We start from the raw sequence: 19,543 nt of genomic DNA on the forward strand, positions 1-19,543 counted from the left end.
TGTGGCTATATAAACGTTTCATCTTAAACAATGTTAAGTTAAAATGATTACATTTTTACATGCAGTTCTAGAAAAAGAAACAAAAAAATGTTAATGAATAAATTTACTGGAAATAATAATGTTAAGTAAACAATAGTTTAGTTGAACCAAAAATATGAAAAAAATATGAAAGTGGAATGCAGATGATTAAAGTTAAGGAAAAACTCATCTCATCACTACCACTTATTTTACAGCTGAGGAAATTGTTTCCCAAAAGGTCACATGGCTTGCCTAAGGTCACATAGCCAAATCAATTACTAGCAAAGCCAGGATTTGAACCTATGTCTCATGATGCTCTGTCTTATCAGTAATTATATGTAGTGGATGCTGGGCATGTTCCTCCAAGGTCTCCCCTTCTGAACTGAGGCAATTATCTCCCCAACCACAGAGTATCAGTGACTGACAGCTCTCAGCAGTATCTTCTGGGAATTGCTATAAGGTTTAAAAAAAAAAAAAAAAGGTATAGAAGGTCATGTGACCTTCTGATATAGTAAAAATATGTATTTGGTCTTCACCCCCAGTTCCTGGCACAAAAAAAAAAATAATACATAATTTCCTGAGTGATAGGAGCATCTTTTTGTTATAATATTTGGTCTTAGTCCCTGGTCCCTGACACAAGAGCTTCTAAGACCCTTGGAATTTCCAGAGTGCTCAGAGTATCTTTTTGTGTGCTAATTAGATGGCTGGTGACTGGAGGACCCTAGACAGATTCAGTATGGACCCTGGTTGCTAGAAAGACTAAGACATAGTTGGAGGATTGGAACTTTCAGCCTCAGCTCCCAACTTCCAGGGAGAGGAGAGGGGCTGGAGATAGTCAATCAGGCCTATATAACGGAGCCTACATAAAAACCTTAAATGATGGGGTTCAGAGTGCTTCCAGGTTGTTGGACACATCGACACAGGAAGTAGGCTGGTGCACCCTAACTTCTAGGCACTGACGCTCCTGCACACAGGACCGTTCCAGATCTCTTCTATGTACCTCTCCATCTGGCTATTCATTTGTATCCTTTATCATAAACTGGTAAATGTAAGTAAAGTGCTTTCCTGAGTTCTGGGAGCTGGTCTAGCAAATTATCAAACTCGAAGAGGGAGCTATGAGAACTCCATGGCTTTAAAGCCAATTGGTCAGAAGTTTCAGGTATTGGCATCTGAAGTAGAAGCAGTCTCACGGGACTAAGTCCTTAACTTGTGAGATCTGATGTTAACTCCAGGTAGTTACTAACAGAATTGAAGTTAAAGTTAGGATGCCCAGGTGGCAACCAGAAAGTTGAAGAGTTGGTTGTTGGTGTGGGAACCACCTCACACATTTTGTATCAGAAGTGCTGTATTGATACAAACAGATCATAGTAGCCATGTCCCATATCTGGAAGCAGCCTTCATCCAATGCCCAGTCCATGATGCAGGGGAGAAGGTGTACAGCCTCAACCCCCTTGCTGCAGGATAAGATAATTGCTGAAGGACCATCTAAGTTCCAGAGTTTAGTGTGTGATCATCTGGAGCCTTCATGTGACTACACTGCAGCTCAAACTCCCCTCTGCCCAATCCTACTTCCTCCATTATCCCACGTATGGATCCAGGCATTCGTTGCATGCAAATCTTTGTCTCAGAATCTGTTTCCCAAGGAAGCTATAAAATATCATTTTTCTTCTCTATTTCAAATTAAAATATAAAGTTTTGATAAAACCTGTATATCAAAACACCATGTCATTAAAGAAGACAAGGAAAAAGCAAGTAAATATTAATTTTTAATTACCTGTGACCAGATTAGAATATTTGACTCAATGCCAAAGGCTAATATAAAACTTACATTATGAGAAATCAAATAGAGTATTATCATAGATAACATATATGAGTTTAAGGGGATTTTTGGTCAAAAATTAACCATAAGATTATAAATGAGAGCTTAAATTTAATCTATAGTGTCAATTATAGATTTTGCTCTAATTTTTGAGGTAACAACCACAAATATAAAGATTCAAATATTTGAACACATATTCACATCAGACAGTAGTTCACATTGTGTAATATTATTTTAAAGAGTATACCATTTTGAAAGAACTTTCGATATAATTTCAAAGATATAAAACTAGAATAGAGCCCTATAGAATGTTTCCTCACCAAACAAATTCAACACACACTTAATAAAGGCTATATTTCAGGGAATATAGACTTCAGCAAGATGCTATTGCCATTATCATAGAGTATCATCAGTATATTGAAGGGCTGAGGCTCTCTCATCTCTTTAAATACTGTTGCTGCCTCATTCTCTCCTCTCCATCCAGAATTCCAATTAAATGTATGTCCAACCCTCTCACTCCATGTATCTTGCCTGCCCTTCAGCACATTCAATTATTTTGACTTTCTCTGCTTCATTCTGTATAGTCTCTTATGGCCTGATTTTCAATTCTTTCTTTGGCCAAGCCTAATTTGCAGTTAAACCTATCTATTGAGCTGTTTGTTTTGGTTCTTTTATTTTTTCAGTTCAAGAACTTCTACTGATTAATAGTTTCTCTTCAAATCTACTATATGACTTCTTGAAGATTATAGTTCACTGTCAAAAATTCCAAACCTGGCTTCTATCTCTTTGACCATAGTAACCAAAGTTCTCTTACATTCTATGTCCAGTAATTTCAGTTTCTGTGGTACCGGTGGAACTAATTCTGTCATCTGTTATTTCTTCTGGTGTTTACCCGTATTAGCGTATCTCCCTCTAATGCCTGATTTTTAAATTATTTGTAAAATTAGTATAGGGCCTCATATGACATTTTCTTCCACCAATGATGTTTTTAATTTTCAACTATCAGGTACTTAGGATTTTAAAGAATCTGAGACTACCTTTTCAATTCTTAAAATTTTCTGGGTCAACCAGAAGAGTTGAAGAGTGGCTCTATGTGAAGACTAGCTTGTATATGGCTCATTTTTTACTTCTAGAGAGCAGTCCTTCAAGCCCTAAAGCAGGGAGTGGATCACCAGGGTCTCTCTTCTTAGAACACTCTATATTGATCTTGTTCTCCTAGATGAGCGAGGTCACCAAATGTACAACTCAACCTTTCCAGCCACACCTTCCAAAACAGTAAATGCTTCCAAAGCTGCTATTATTTGAATGTGTTCCCCAAAAACCATGTATTAGAAACTTAATCGCTAATGCAACTATATTAAGGGATAGAAGGGTAGAACCTTTAAGAGATAACTAGGCAATGAGGTTTCTTCTCTCATGAATGAATTAATGCCATTATTGGGAGTAGGTTTATTATCTCAGGAGTGGATTTCTTAGAAAATGATAAATTTGACCCCCTATTGCTCTCTGTCACCCTCTCTTTGGCTTTCCATCATGTGATGCCTTTTACCATGTCATGATGCAGCATGAAGGTCCAGTCAGACGCCAGCCCCTAGATTTTGGACTTCACAGGCTCCAGAACTATGAGCCAGTAAGTTTCTGTCCATTATAAATTGTCTAGTTTTTGGTAATGTGTTATAGCAGTACAAAACGGACTAAGACCAAGGCAAAAGTACCAGAGTTTTTCTCTTTTCTCTGAGTTTCTTGACTTCAATCCATAACAAGCTAGTTATATCATTAGAACACTGATTTTTTAGAATAAGTATTTACATTTTATCCATATTTTTAATTATCTAAAGTTCAACAGTTGGTCTGAAATATCTAATCTACCATTATTCAAGAGCAGAGGTTCATGGACGGTTAGAGATCGACTGAGATCCCCTTTCTTTAAAAAATACACTGGGAACATTGCTACCTCTTTATTTACAATAATAATGTATAATTATATGTTCATATTTTTACTCAGGCAATCACATGGCATAGGTTCTCAATCCAGTTGTGGACAAATCTTCTGAGATTCAAATATTTAGTTTAAGTACATATGTATGCTTATCTAGGGAGAGGGCTTCTAATTGTCAGGAGGCTCTCAAATGTATATCTGATTCTTCATCTCCAGGAGGGCAAGAACCATGTTATATTCATTTTGAGGTTCTCAATGCCTAGTGAGGGTTTGTTGAATAGATGAAGGACAACGATTTTTATAACCAAGTAAATCATAGATGATTCCAGAGAGGTACAAATGCTTGGGTGCAACTGTGGAGAAGGGAGGTATACCATCTACTTAGATTGTCAGAAAAGGCTTTTTTTGAAAAGTAACATTTTAGTTGATCCATCAAAGGTACTTATGACTTTCACGAGTATCGATCAAGTATGAAAGATGTTCAAGACCAAGTTGGGATGTGGACACAGGAAGAATATTGTGTCCAGTACAGATTCATTAGTGATATATCACAATAGGGAAAAAAAAATGTGAGATTTACTTTACTGGAAGTTACTGTATTATTCTGACCTTTAAGAGCTTCATTCCCTAAGGCAAAACCCAAGTAGTGTATAAGCGGCTTATTGCCCTGAATTGCTCACAGGTTTTTATGGATATCTATCCAGAGAAGGCATCTTTAAGTTTGAAAGGGAATCTGTGGGGTTAAAAAAAAAAAAAAAAAGCTAAAAACTTATGATGCACTGCCTTGGAGTGTGTGAGTTGACAACGGCATAGGTCCAGGCATAACTGCACAGGCAGACAGGAGTGCGTAGGCATAGCTAAACATGTTACATGTTTACTGAGCATTCTGATCTTACCCAAGACACCTGGGGTAATGATACTACTGTGTTCTCAGTTGGTCGCCACAGAATTAGAGGGTCACAGAGCAAAGGGCATCAGGAGTGACCACAGCATTCTGGATCTCTTTCTTCCTGACATCAGAATTAGCATTTGAAAGAATTTCAGTAGGAAGGTGTCTGCTGATAAAATTCTGGAAAACTTTCCACCCACTATCTAGTACAGCATCTGGCACAGGGAGACGTTTAATAAACAGACAAACAATAACAAGAGCGTAATAATATTGCCAAAAACCAGATGAGATTACTAGACAAATCTCCTAGCACTGATGTCAACACAGAGAAGATCTGACCCAGAGGATCCAAGTCAACCAGAAAGTCAGTGGCAGTACCCAAAATCAACTTCGGCCCTCCTGAAGCCAAGCCAAGAAGCCTATATATGTTAATTTAAATAAATACGTATATCAAATTTCAAATTTTCAAATGTTATCATGTAGAGCTCTATTGGGTGGCACAGAAATGAGGTTTTCCAGTAAAAGAATTTTTAAAGCTATAAATATGCTAACTCTTGGCACAAATAAGTGAGGAGTAGCATGGCAGAGGCTCTGGGAAAGCAACAAGATATAAGGAAAAGGAAATGATGTGGTGTGAAACTCAAACATCATCAACTGTAAGAGTTGGATCGGGGGAAAGCCTTGCAGCAAAAATATTTCATTAAAGAAAAGTTTGATAAAGTTCATTATTAAAAAGTAGCATATGCAATATCAAAAAATAAAGAGCATAAACAAAGTGAAGCTCAAGTGAAATGATAGAAGAAAACATACTTCTATTTATTTAAATTATAGCACAACATGAACTAAAAAAACTATGTAACTATCACCCAAGATAGAGCTGGCTATATGTGTTGGCATAAAAAATGTTCAAGTACATCGGATGTAGGAAAAGCAAATTGAAGATATAAGTATACAATTACAGAAACATCTCATTGCTGTACGTATATAAACATTTAAAAGAATACTTAGCAAGTGCTTGTGAAGTTGTCTTAGGAAGTAGAATTTAATGGGGGGCATTTTTCCTCCCTATAATTTACATCTGCATATTAATTATATTTTTTTACAAATAGTGAACTGGTATTATTACCTTTACAGAAAAATATGTTTAGTGGAGAAATGACAGGCCAACACAAAAGGGATGCTGTCGACTGGTGAATGGAATGAAATGGAATCTGGAATCAGACTGCCAGTGTTTAAATTGCAACTGCTGCTTAAAGACTGCAAGAGCTTAAGCAAACGCCTGGTGTTGTTTATCTGTAAAATGGGAAAAAGTAGCCATATATACCTCACAGGATTGTTGTGAGGTTACATAAGAGAAGACAGAAAAAATGCTTAGACTATTTCCTGGTACATAGTAAGTCCCTGACAAATGTGAGGGGCTCTTGACAAAAACACTTCTTGAATTTTAATACCCATTTTTCTTCCAATATTATCATCATCTTAATCTCATCTGCAGTGCAAAAATTTAATGGTCATTGGGACACTTTTTTTTCCTTAAGAACATATTAGGTTGCTGCAATTAAAGTCAAGGAGAAAGTGGCATTTGCTGTTAATCTAAATATGAAAAGTAAAAGGTATCTGCATTATCTTCAGGACGGGTTGGCTTAATTGTCTTTAGAAGGCTGGGATATAGATGCTCTGGGTCAAAACTGTGGGGTATTGAGCTAGCACTGATTGGTGGGATCTGGAGATTAGAAATGTTAACATACATTGTTTTGGGGGTACTGGTGGGGGAAAGGGTGAGGGGAGGATTCATTACTGACCATTCATTGGAGAAGCTGCTTTTCTCCAAGTCCCTTGGAAAAGCTCCATCAGATACTGTGACTGTGAAATCTAACCCCGCCTTTAATGTGAAACCTGAAGCTAAAGCTATGCTTACCACCATGGGGCCTTCTGAACAGAATCAGAATGGCTCTCTTGAGCCTCTAGAAATAACCCTGTTCTAAACCTCCACATCTATTGCTTATATTACTTTATCCCAATCAAGTAAGCACCAGAAATCATGTCAACGCAAGGCCTCCAAGCCACTTATAGGGTCATTAGCCGGTGGCATTCACCAACCAGAGGAATGTTCCTAGGTTTCCAACAGACCTAACTTCACATCCACTCACATCAGAACAGGTATAACATGCTGAAAACAGTTTCCAAACCAAGAGAAAATTAACACTCACAAGCCAGCAGAGACATAACATGGCATCAATCTGAAACCATTACTTGCCAAATGTGTTCCATGGATTCCTAATGTCCTGTGAAATACTAGTGGGTTTTGCCAAAAAAAATTTTATCTGATTTCCAAGATAATTTACAAATACCATATATTATGTCTCCAACTTATTAATATACCATGCACATTCATTTTATTTGTCAATCAACAAACATTTATTGAGCACCTAGCATGTACCAGACAGTGCTTCAGGTAGTGTTATAGTGAACCCCAAGTTTCTCTTCAAGGAATCAGTATGTCAGTATGTTCAGCTCTCCTATTCTTTAATTCTCTATTTTAAAGTTTCACTTCCTTGTAATTTCAGTAAATGACCTTCTCCACCAGTTCTGATCAGTAGTTCACATCTGTTCCCCCAGCCCCCGGCTCCATCCTGATTCATACCGGTCACCTGATCCAGTCACCTTCTTTGACCTAGATCACCCCTGGCTACCTGCTCTGACCCGCCTGTAACCATCCTTCCCACCAAAACACCCACTCTGCCACTCCAGCTCAGACCACTGGTCTTTTTAAAACAGCCAATGGGGATCGCTCTAGCTTGTGAGGTCTAACCCTAGCCAATAGGGAAATGACACGGCAGTAGGGACGACCCCTGTCAGGCATACGTACCCCTTCCCTCCTTGTCCAAGCATGCGGCCACCATTGCTCCATCCATATGCTGCATCCTTCTATAGAAGTAAACTGCCTTGCTGTGAGGATTTATCTTCCAGTGCTATTTCTTTTGTGGCACCGAAATTTTACTTATAACAGCAGTATGGAAAAAGAGTAAGCAAGACAGATAATATTCCAGCTATGATGGAAGAAGAAAAGGAGCACAAAAACAACTATTAGGGAATACACAGACAGGTAAATGAGAGAGGTGGGGCCTACAGTGACCAGGCAGCTAATCAGGCTATCACAGAAATCCTCTCTGAGTAAAAGGTATTTAAACTGAGAACTGAAAGACATGAGTGTCTTTAAAGATTTTTTTTAATGAAGATTTTTTTTAGTAAAGAAATATAGTACATTTATTTATCCTGACATTTCAACTCCATCTGTCCCCACAACTTTTTTGAATGGAATGCCCATTGGCATTCCAGGGAACACTAGTGTTCTTTGGAATCCAGTCTGAGAAGTGCTGGTTTTATCTTGGGATTCTAGTGCTGTTGAATGTAGACCATTCTCTACAGAATAGTCACCCACCACACATCAGTGCTGCTGAAATAACCCGAAAGCCCACCCCCGGAGGGCTAATGGATACAAGCACTTTCTCCACTGATAGCCAGACAAGCTGTGGCAGCAGCAGGAGACTCAGGAGATGACACTCTGAACTGCGTATTTCAGGTTCTCCAAGACATGTCCCCAGAGGCATGGTTTGATCTGTTGCTTTTACAAAAAAGGGTAGCCTGGGAGTTACGAGCATCCACCACAGAGACGCAAGTTCCCACCTGGCAGTTTGCCACAGCCATGAGCCCCTGGTGCTCCATCATTATCTTTCCACCCCATCTCTCACCCTTATACCAGGCTTGTGATTCGAAAGCCCTCAGACCAGGGGCAACAAACTATGGCCTGTGGGCCAAATCTAACCCACTGCCTGTTTTCTAAATAAAGTTCCACTGGAACACAGACTTGCCCATTCATTTGTGTATTGTCTACAGCTGCAGTGGCAGGGTTGAGTAGTTGTAATAAGGATCCCATGTATGGTCGACAAGGCCTCAACACTTGCCACTGGTCCTTTGCAGAAAGAGGTTGCTGATCCCTGTTCTGGGCACCTGTTCTGCACCCTGTGGGGCAGTCCTATCAGCCTGTGCAGACAGCTACTGTCCTGGCTGACTAAGCTAGGTGAGGTTTTCCATCTTCCCCAGAAGACACCTACACCTGGGGAAATCTATTGACAATCTTCTAAATGCACCCCCCCCACCGCCTTTTCCTTAGAGAGTTAATGCACCTGATGAGGGCACTTCTGCTGGTATGAGTGAGATTCCCTCTGCTAAAATCCCAGCCATGCCACTTGTTCACTCTGTGATCATGGAAAATTCACTAACCCTCTCCAATCTTCCATTTGACAGTTTTAAAATGAGAATAATATTAACTGCCTCACAGGAGTGTTGCATGCCTGCAATCCCAGCACTTTGGGAGGCTGAGAAGGGCAGATCACTTGCGGTCAGGAGTTCGAGATCAGCTCTAGCCAACATGGTAAAACACTATCTCTACTAAAAATACAAAACTTAGCTAGGCATGGTGGTGCACGCTTGTAATCCCAGCTACTCCCAAGTAGCTGAGGCAGGGTAATCCCTTGAACCTGGGAAGCAGAGGTTGTAGTAAGCCAGGACTGTGCCACTGCACTCCAGCCTGGGTGAAAGATCAAGACTCCATCTCAAAAAAAAAAAAAAAAAAAAAAAGATTAAATTAGATGATGCACGTGAAAAACTCTGCATAGCTTCTGACTTGCACAAGCTGTTTTATAAATGTTAGTTATTATTTTAACTGTTATAAAAAGGACCGAGAAGGGGGAACTGAACACACAAGACATAAATGTTATGAGTAATCCCTTGATGCAAACCATCTCAAATCACTTTCAACTAACAAATCTGTGTTAAGCAAGTTTTGGCAAGATATGGAACATCCAGTGCTTTCACTAGCTAATGGTACCTATGCGGCTAATAGATGTTTGTTTTGGAGCTACCATTTTTGAAAACCATTTGTTGTTACCTATAAAGCTGCACATGGTCAAGAGATCGAGACCATCCTGGTCAACATGGTGAAACCCCGTCTCTACTAAAACTACAAAAAATTAGCTGGGCATGGTGGCGTGTGCCTGTAATCCCAGCTACTCAGGAGGCTGAGGCAGGAGAATTGCCTGAACCCAGGAGGCGGAGGTTGCGGTGAGCCGAGATCGCGCCATTGCACTCCAGCCTGGGTAACATGAGTGAAACTCCGTCTCAAAAAAAAAAAAAAAAAGCTGCACATATGTGCAACCTAACATCCCACAACTTCAATCCTAGACATATACTCGACAGACATGCATACATTTGTTTGCAAAGACAGGTACTAGAATGTGCAAAGCAGCACTATTTTGTTGTAACTCCAAATCGGAAACTACCCCAAATACCATCAACTCCAGAATGGATATAGAAATTGTGGTATATTCACACGATGGCATGCTATTGGCCAATGAGAATCAACCATCTACAACAGCACAGGGCTACACGGAGGAATAGCCAAAGTTAAGCAACTTAAGTTATCTGCACAAATTTAAACAACTTAAGTTATTTGCTTAACTTTGTGCGATTCCTCCATGTTACTGTATGTTACTCCAGGGAAGTGGGAGTGAGGGGCCCTTCTGGGATGCTGAGAGTGTACTGCTACTTCACCTGGGTTCTAGTTACACAGATATATTCAGTTTGTAAAAAGTTACCAAAAAAAAGAATGAATGGAGAGAAAAAAGAAGGAAAGGAGGGAGGGAAAGAGGAAGGGAGACATATTGAGCCCATGCTCTTGGCCATTCTGTTTTCTTTTTTTTTTTTTTTTTTTTGGGGGGGGAGGGAGTTTCGCTCTTGTTACCAGGCTGGAGTGCAATGGCGCGATCTCAGCTCACCGCAACCTCCGCCTCCTGGGTTCAGGCAATTCTCCTGCCTCAGCCTCCTGAGTAGCTGGGATTACAGGCACGCGCCACCATGCCCAGCTAATTTTTTGTATTTTTAGTAGAGATGGGGTTTCACTGTGTTGACCAGGATGGTCTCGATCTCTTGACCTCGTGATCCACCCACCTCGGCCTCCCAAAGTGCTGGGATTACAGGCTTGAGCCACTGCGCCCGGCCCATTCTGTTTTCTTTCATGCCCTCCTTTATATTCATTTTTTTTGTTCCTAGCTCTGGACCTTGACTGCTCCCTTGTCTCATAGCACCTTTTTCTCTAACAAAAACCTGATTTGTAGATCTTCTATTTGAAGGAACCATGTAGTCTTTGTTCAGTGAAAAAGCAGAGACCCTACACACCCTCCACTTTCTTTATTTCAGGCCTGGCAAAAGGAGATGGGACTTACACCCAAGAGGATGAATTTCCATACACCCATTTCTGAAATATGAAGAGGTGCCCAGTCTGTTTGATTCATACCTGCCTGTCCCACAACTGCAGACACAGTAATTGATAATCCAGACCAAGTTCCCTTCCCCAACTCCCAGGGCTGGAACTGAGGCTGTGTTTGGTTTTCATAAGATCAGTTCCAGTTTCAGAAACTGAGTAAATTGTGGAGTAAATGTTGACAAGTGATGGATTTCTGCCATGGGCGTGAGTTTCTGTTGGCCATTTCCCTCTGCATATCAGCAGCAATGCCAAATCTCCAGTTACACCTCAAAGCCCCACTGGCCACTGTCGTTCACCCCCTGCCTTGCAGAGGTGGGTGTTCAGGGAAACAGATCCAAAATCTGGGCTCAGAAGATGGAAATGCCAACTTCTCCCAGTTCAAGAGTGGGGATGAGACTTTTTGACTCAACTCTGGTTAATTCAGCCATGCTGTCAGAGCTGCTTTGATGCAAGGACATTTGAATGCTGCCCCTAAAATAACTTGTGTTTCTTCCAAATTAAAAACAATAATTAAAAAAAAAATAAGTGTTTTAGAGCAGTTCTCCTGCCCCAATCCCTGAGCCTCAGCTCATCGCAGCCCTTCCTCCTAGGGTTAGACAAAGGCTCAGGATGTGGTGAGATACAAGGATGAGGTAAGTGACAGGAGTGGCTGAAGGTTGGAACTAAGAGTTGGGAACAGGCACAGGAAGAAGTCCAGTGACAAAAGCCTGGTGGGGAACGGGGAACGAGGACAGATCACATTACGTGGTAAGAAAAAACAGTGCTGCAGCCATGTCGAATGTTCCCAGTCCAAAGAGCTTCACAATTATCACTTTGGCTGCATGTCTTGCAACTTCACCACTCACATGCAGGGACAGGCAGCCATTACCAAGGGCATGGCTGGACCTGAAGCTTGCCACACAAGCCCCTCCAGCATGTGGCCAAACTTCCAACTCCATCTCATTTCCTCCCCTTCATGAACTGTCATTTTAAATCAAACTCCATGCCATGACAAATCCCACCCTCACGGGGGAAGATCACTAGGCACCCTCCTCATCCTGGTAAATGTACCTCCCCCTGCTGAAATCAGACCCATTTTCCAAGGCCTTCCCTGAATCTCTAACCAGGAAAAGTTTCTTTCCCAACTTCCAGAAAATTTTCCGTTGATGTTTACCTTTACCATGGCATTCACCGCACGCAAACTTGCTTTACAAATAATTTTCTTTCTTCCTCCTAGCTCCTATGCTGCATTTTCATGAGGGCAGTGACTGCATTTCATTACAATAAGTGCTTCAAGTTACTGGACATGTACCAATATGCTTACTTCTTTTCATAAATTTTCTCTAAACTTATAAAAAACCTATAAGTAGGTGTTATAATTCTCATTTTTACACATCTCTTCCAGCGCATAGAAAGCTATGTCTAGGTGGATGAATGGATAGATGGGTGGGTGGATGAACAGGTGAATGGGATGGATGGATGGATGGATGGATGGATGGATAGATGGATGAATTGATGAATGGGTAAATGAATGGGTGGATGAGTGAATACATGGATGGATAGAGGAGCATTGAAAACATTCAATTGACTCAAATCCAAAGTATTACCTTCCTTCCTTAGGAGTTCCTCGCCCCTACAGCAACTAAGAATGTGGAAGATAATTTCAGTTCTAACTAAGGTTTCCTGTATTGCAGAAAATTTGTATTTCCCCCAACCTTCAGGTTTATCAGATGAAGGCAATACCGAAATAAAGAGTATTCTGCACGTAACTTCAGCAACGTGAACCAGTGAAAAGGCTTTAGGGGAACAAAATCTGCCTCACATCTCTTATGTAAGGATTTACTAAGTTTCTGTCCTTGAGCCTTGAGCAGCTTACCCTTTCTTTGACCATCAGTGTCCTCTATGAGACAGAACAACCACATCTCCCTCGCAGGTGACAGAGAGGGGAAAGTTAGGTAATGGACGTAAAAGCCTGGCACAGGTAGATCCTTATTAATTGTTCATTTGCTCCAATCTCTAATTCCAAGAAATTTAAGAAGCTATGAAAGTAATGAGGTCTTGAAAAACAAAATACCAAATGAAGGTTTCTCCCCACTTACAGCTCAGCATATGGCTATGCACCGTCATCACCCTTCCCTGCCCAGGCTGACTGTCACAAAGCCATTCCTTAAGCTCTGACAGATGTAATTTCTTGCCAATTTTGTTCCTTGTCCATTTGGCACCCATCCTCATAGGGATTTCTCTTTCTTTGCTTCTATTAATGCTTGAAATTAAGACAGTTTTCAGTTTGTTTTTATGTTTGAGTTGTGGTTGAAGCAGGCATTTCCCACAAACCCAGAAAGCCTCAACTTCCTAGGGAACTTTGGGAAGTCTACACAGTGTTCGCTATCAAAAGGAAAATTCTTCCCTTGATTTGTCCAAATTCTCCTGTTTAAGTCCAAGGGAAAAGCTCAGCTTCCGTTCCACCTGGCCTGTGGGTACAGTAGATGGATGTTCCCATGTCCCCCATGGAGAGTTCTACAAGGGAAAATTTCAAACACATGTTTTGGAAGCAAAAGCCCCAAGTGCTATGAATGAAACATATCAGTCATCATTTTTCTACCCTCCCTCTATTTGCAGCCCAGAGCTAAAGTCACCTGTTATCTTGGAAATAATCCCTGAAGGATCAAGTCCAAGGGAGCAAAGGGGACTGGTCACCCCAGCCAAGGTTATCTAAGTTCCACGCTCACTCAAGACAGGAAGCCCCACATCCTGCAGCCTCATTCATAATCCATTATAGATGTGTCATTCTTGGAGCCCCAGTTGAGAAAAGAAGTTAACTATGCACATTTTGGCAAAGATGCAGACCAGGGTTTCAGCAAAGCAGCTATCCCATAAAATAATAAAGTACAAATGCAAATGGCAAAAGTGTGCCCATATCCCAGCGTAGAGTGTGCCAAAGCTGACCGAATAATTATACATTTTTCATGTTTCAATAAAGGTACTTAACTGGCATTTTGTGGGACACTGCTGGGTGAGAGCTCGCAGCCTCACAGCTGGCAGGGAGCCCACATCCTGCAACCCTGGCAGTTCCCCATCTTCTCCATTAGCTCAAACCACATGGAGAGACGAGAGCGGGACAAATGAGACCTCTTTTTTTTCCAAGTATATTGGAGTCGACCCAGGAAAAAAGCAAGGCAGGTTGGTGAAAAGTGTAGGCAAGTGTTCCCAGCCTCTCCACTGCAAACGCCACTAGGGAAATCATAAAACCACAGTCATTTGAACAGCCGTTTAGAGTTGACAAGTGCTTTTCAAATGGATTCTCTTAATCCTCGCACAAAGTGCTGAGGAACGTATTTTTATGGCCCTTCTTTCACAGATTACATCCATGGAGGCTCAGAGAGGTCGAGGGACTTTCATAAGGATAAACAGCCAGTAAGTGCCAGAAAAGGGCCTGGATCCAGTCCTCTCTGCCTCTCACACCTGTGCTGTGGGCTGCCTGCTTCCCTCCTCACCCAGACCCACATCGGTCCATCTGATTCTCTGCCTCACACCCACGCTGTAAAGGCCAGGAAGTTGGAACATGTCTGGGTAGAAATCTGATCCTCAGACCTTCAGGACAGAGATAAAAAAGCTGTTTCTAAATTGTGGTAGGAAGAACTACTTACCCCTTCCTCACGTGTGCAGGAAAAGGTTACCAGGCAGAAAACTGATGTTTCGTAGTGGCCCGGTTTATTTTATGCCCCTAAAGGGTCAGAAATGGTGATGTGCTCACGTAGGGAGACTTCCACAAACATAGCACGCAGATATTCTGTTATGCTTGCTATGGCTTTTCCGGGCCCTCTGATCTCTTTCTTCCTTCCCTTGGCAATCTTTTGGGGCAGTCCTAAAAGACGGGAACTGAGACCTAAGTTCACAATTGGTTCAAGCCTATTCACTGGTTTCCCCAAAGGTTTGAGAAGCCATTCAAAGCCTTCCGTCACCTCTGTGCACAAGGAGAGATGCACTGGTTTGAATCGATAAGATCTTTGGGCTCCCCAACTGAGACAGCTTCAGCTAACCCTTCTTGGAAACAAGGGCTCACCTAGTTTAAGTCCATGGGGAGCGGGGCTGTGAGAAGATTTCAAATCCATCATGAAAGATCATTCCACAGAATGTATGTTCTGGGTTCTCTTTTTTTAAACGTGTTTCAGAGTTCTGACTTCTACCATAGACAGAAACAGGGCTCATGGAAGCACTTGGTGTGGGCTGGGCCAGGAACCCAGGTCAATTCTAAACCAAACTCTGATCAGCTGAAGTATACACAGGAAGCACACTCCTGCTATCAGAAGGTTCTGGTTAATTGGGAACTAAGTAAAGTCTAGTGAACATAATTTAATCATTCTTTGATAATTGAGAATCTTGCAGTGCCCCGGGGTGATCATGCTAAACATCAATTATCAATCCTCACTGGTGGGAATGCAGGCAATTGAGCTCAACCTGAAGTGACTTCGAGGCCAGCTACAGGCCAGCTACACCCATTTTTACTGAACCCCTAATACCAATTTATTATTTTCCCTGTTTCCTAGACAGCTAATGCAAGGAAAATTCTGTCAATGAGACACTTTAAGTTGTTTGAATCACAGTTAATCAAGATCTCCATATAAGTATGCAGAAATTAGAAGGACTCTCAGAGTGTCAGCTTACTATACCTGGTTATTAAATCAAATAAATCCAGCCAGATAAAAATAGATCCTTGGATTTATTTTGAAAATTTGTTTTGAAGTCCATCCCCGCCTCCAACACCCCTGGCCAGATACATTCTCGCCTTGCATGCATCAGATAGAATGAGTCAAAGGACACCAAGTCAAGTGAATACTGAAGTCCCAGTTCTCCTAACAAGTAGCCGTATGACCTCAAGGAGCCTATTTCACTTCTGAGATTCAGTTTCCTTATATGCACACCTGAAGGTTGGATTTATTGGTTCTTGAACTTTCAGGAATACAGATCTTCCTAAGAATTCGAGAAAAATGGCCAGGCAGGGTGGCTCACTCCTGTATCCCAGCACTTTGGGAGGCAGTGGTGGGTGGATTACCTGAGGTCAGGAGTTCAAAACCAGTCTGGCCAACATGGTGAAACCCCGTCTCTACTAAAAACACAAAAAATTAGCTGGGCGTGGTGATGACAGCCTATAATCCCAGCCACTTGGGAGGCTGACGCAGGAGAACTGCTTGAACCCAGGAGGCAAAGGTTGCAGTGAGCTGAGATTGCACCATTGCACTCCAGCCTGGGGGACAGAGCAAGACTCTGTCTAAAACAAAGAAAAATCAGAGAAAAATTAAGAACATTTTTCCCAGCAGAGAAAAAGCAAAATAAGTACAAAATGTTTACATTCTAAATGGGGCATGGAGGCATGGACTCCCCCAAGCCCACCATCTTGTGACCCCTCCATGGACTTTAGGCTTAAACTCCTGAGGTAGAAGACCCCTTAGGCCTCTTTGAACGCCCGCATCCTCCAAATCCAGCTAAATGCAAGTATAGACAGTAGTGGTTCTCAACCTGAAATCTACATGATCTACATGGAGACCCCCGGGAGTTTTCAAAACCTAATGCTTAGATTGATCCCTAGACTGGTTAAATCCGTATCTTTGGGGGTGAGTCCCAAGCACGAGTATTTTGTGACCCTCTCCAGGTGATTCTAATGTGGAGACAAGTTTGCAAACCGCTGCTCTAGAACAAGGATTCTCAAAATCAGGAGTGAATACCTCTCCCCGGGAGAAGACACATTCCCAGGCTACTGCCCTACGTGATTCAAACACCTTCTGGTCAGATCCTGCCTGGGAATATGCACCGATCATCAGCATCCCAGGCCATTCTGATGTAACTATAATTTGGGAGCCCAGTAAGATAGCCATTTAGCAGGAGAAGCGCAGAAGGGTCCTCTCCTCAGCTACCCTGTCCTCCCAGACAGCTCTACATGCCCTCAGCAGGTCTCCAGCCCTGTTCAGAAAGAGCTTAACAGGCCTCCTTCTCTTCCCAAGCAGCCTTTTTCTCCACCTTCCCCATCTCTAGCAAACACGAATCTTTTACCCGGAGCCTCTGATCCCACCAGGATCAATAATTTAAGCAGAACAATCATCAACATCATCATGTTTAATATTTGAACTCCACAGCATCACTCAGGTCAGTTTCAAGGTGACAGCCGGCTCCTGTTCTGTTGCTGTTAGCAAACTGGGCCAGTGATTGCCCAAGGGGACTGTGTGCCCAGCTCCCAGGCAGGCCAGCCCAGGCAAAGACCCAGCCCGCAGGGTTCTGTACCCACACTACCCTTTCCTACCTGAAGCGTGTGCAGCAGGACCTGTAGCCCACTAGCTTCTTGTTCAGCCATCCTTTCCTCGGGTCCTAGGGAACCGCTGCCTGCGGCCAGATCCAGGCTGGAGAGGCGGCGGCTGCCAAGCTGACCTCGCTGCCCGCCTTGCAGGAGACGGCTGCACAGAGGCCTCAGCTGCACATGCTGCTGAGTGTGAAGTCACCGCGGTGCAACCCTAGACCTCGGCACAGGCGTGAACACCCCCCGACTCCCACTGTGGGGATTAGGTGAGCCCTGGCTGTGGGGACGGCTGAGCATTTGGGTGCAGGGGTGGGGAGGGCACCAGCATGAGTCACTCACCCACCTCTAGGCCCATGCAGGAGCACAGCAAAGGAGAAGCCACCCTGGATGGCTGACAGGCATTCCCAGCTGGCCTGCTCAGACTCCCTCTAGAGGCTCCCTCAGCCCGCCCCGCTACCCGCCCCCCACACCCAACCCCTTTATTTTGGTCTGTTGCCGGCTCCCGGGTAACAGGAGACCCAAGAGTGCTTGCACAACTGTGGCAGTTCAGGGCACAGAAACCCGGGGCCCCCTGAGGTCCCAGGCTTAGAAACGGGAGCTCCAGCTGAAAAGGAAAATAATGACATTTTCTATGGACCAGGTCCCTTACATAATCTTTTAATTTTTTCCAGTAACCTGATAGAGGTGAGTGCTATTACGAATACCCACCCCTGTTTTACAAGTAAGAAAACGGAGGCACCAAAATGTTAAGCCGCAAGAACACAGAGCTTAGGAGTGCATGCCAGGCCTCAGACAGGCAAGCTGGCACCACAGCACAAGCGCTAGCCATTGCACCACCCTGCCTCCTGCTGCTGTAAATACTTCAAAGTCATGGAGGGCTGAGAGCCCTGTCCTCAGCCTCAGGGATGGGGTGAGTTTCCTTCAGACCAATGTAGAATCCATGATCCCTTTCTGTGTTTTCTGCTGGGGATATATGAGCAGAGCCTTAGTGACTGGCTTCTCCTCCTCCCCATGTCGACATCCTTCAATGCTGGCTTCTCAAAGTCTGGTGCAGACAGTCACCTGGAAGCTTGTGAGGACCCTCCCCAGAACGACTGTGTCCCACGCTGCACTTCAACCAGATCCCTGGGAGATTTCACAAAAGGACCAGAGGATTAAAGTCTGGGAATCTCCCATTTCAACTATATTGATTACTCTGCTTGTGTGTTCAACAATTCTGACAACGTTTGACCCAATAAATTAGTACCCAGCAAGCTCAAAGCACAACTTGACTGTGTTGAAGGCATGCTTTATGGTGTGAAATTGGACGGCTGAGAGCACAGCCAGGTATCAGAGAAGAGCCTTGGTCGCTGCGGGAGGGGGCTCCCAGTCAACACCCCGATGCAGAGTTTAGGGAGGGCGCATCAGAAGCATTCGTCAGGCAGGTACCAAGCACACTGGGGTGACTGAAGAAAGTTTGCGTTTCCAGATCCTTCTTGACCTAAGCGTTCTTAAGTCTCAAGTCAGGGGTCAGGCCTGGCCAAACCCTCAATTCAAGGACAAATTCATGTAGTTCCTGCCCTCAAGAAATTTTCATTTAATGGCTTTAAATATGAAGGTCTCCCATCTTGGGAACTGACTCTAAGTGCTCACATTTATGAAGCTTGAGGGGTGGGGTTGACCCCATCTATCCCCACCCCCATCTCTCTACACTTCCTAAGACCAAATAAAGGTTCCCCGCGGATTCCTATGAGAGGGTGACGCTCTTCAGGTCATGTGCTCTCTGATCCTCTAAGGCCCAGGGTGAAGGGAGGACAGAACCGTCTCGTGTGACTGTCTTAAGGGGAGATTATTTCATGGATCTCAACTGGAGGATAAAGAAAAAGATGGGGGAAGAAAAAAACAAGCCTATTTTCCCAACGGAGACCTAAAACATAGTTTATAGATAAAAGTAGCAAAAAGTCATAAAAGTGACCTCTGAGGAGAGACCTAAAGGTTTTGCGGTCACACTCCCTGACGTTAGAATTGAAGAAAAATTGTCTTCATTTTGAAGAGCGTCTTGGTTCAGCTCCCTGGAATTGCATAGGGCAGAGGTGAGATTCAAACCCCATATGTGAAGGGATTGCTCGCTTCTACTTAATGACGCTTTTCCCGGCATAGCACCAGGTACCTGGTTTTCAGTGAACCCCTTGTGAGATAAGGAAAGGAGGGGCCTCCCTCTCTCTCTAGTGATACATCTGCCTCCCATGTCTAGCTTGGCTGCTCTCCCTTCCAGCCTCTGGAAAGTTACTGCCCACCTGGCCAGC

General features: G+C 43.1%; 1 protein-coding gene across 2 annotated transcripts in view; it reads right to left on the minus strand.

Annotated features, from left to right (window-relative positions):
- LOC116539498 (cytosolic carboxypeptidase 4-like) overlaps positions 1–17,652 on the minus strand; it is a 69,238-nt gene extending 51,586 nt beyond the window's left edge. Inside the window, exon 1 of one of the 2 annotated variants that reach the window (XM_032262486.1) lies at positions 17,265–17,652. In XM_032262486.1, the coding sequence (XP_032118377.1) occupies positions 17,265–17,315 (51 nt within the window). In that variant the 5' untranslated portion in view covers positions 17,316–17,652. Of the gene's footprint in view, positions 1–10,949; positions 11,455–17,264 lie in introns of those variants that run through there. The other variant, XM_032262485.1, reaches the window with a different exon arrangement.
- Between the last annotated feature and the right edge of the window lie 1,891 nt (positions 17,653–19,543).

The sequence above is a fragment of the Sapajus apella genome, unplaced genomic scaffold (genome assembly GCF_009761245.1).
Source record: "Sapajus apella isolate SASKATOON/1434 unplaced genomic scaffold, GSC_monkey_1.0 scaffold129, whole genome shotgun sequence".
Taxonomy (NCBI): Eukaryota; Metazoa; Chordata; class Mammalia; order Primates; family Cebidae; genus Sapajus; species Sapajus apella.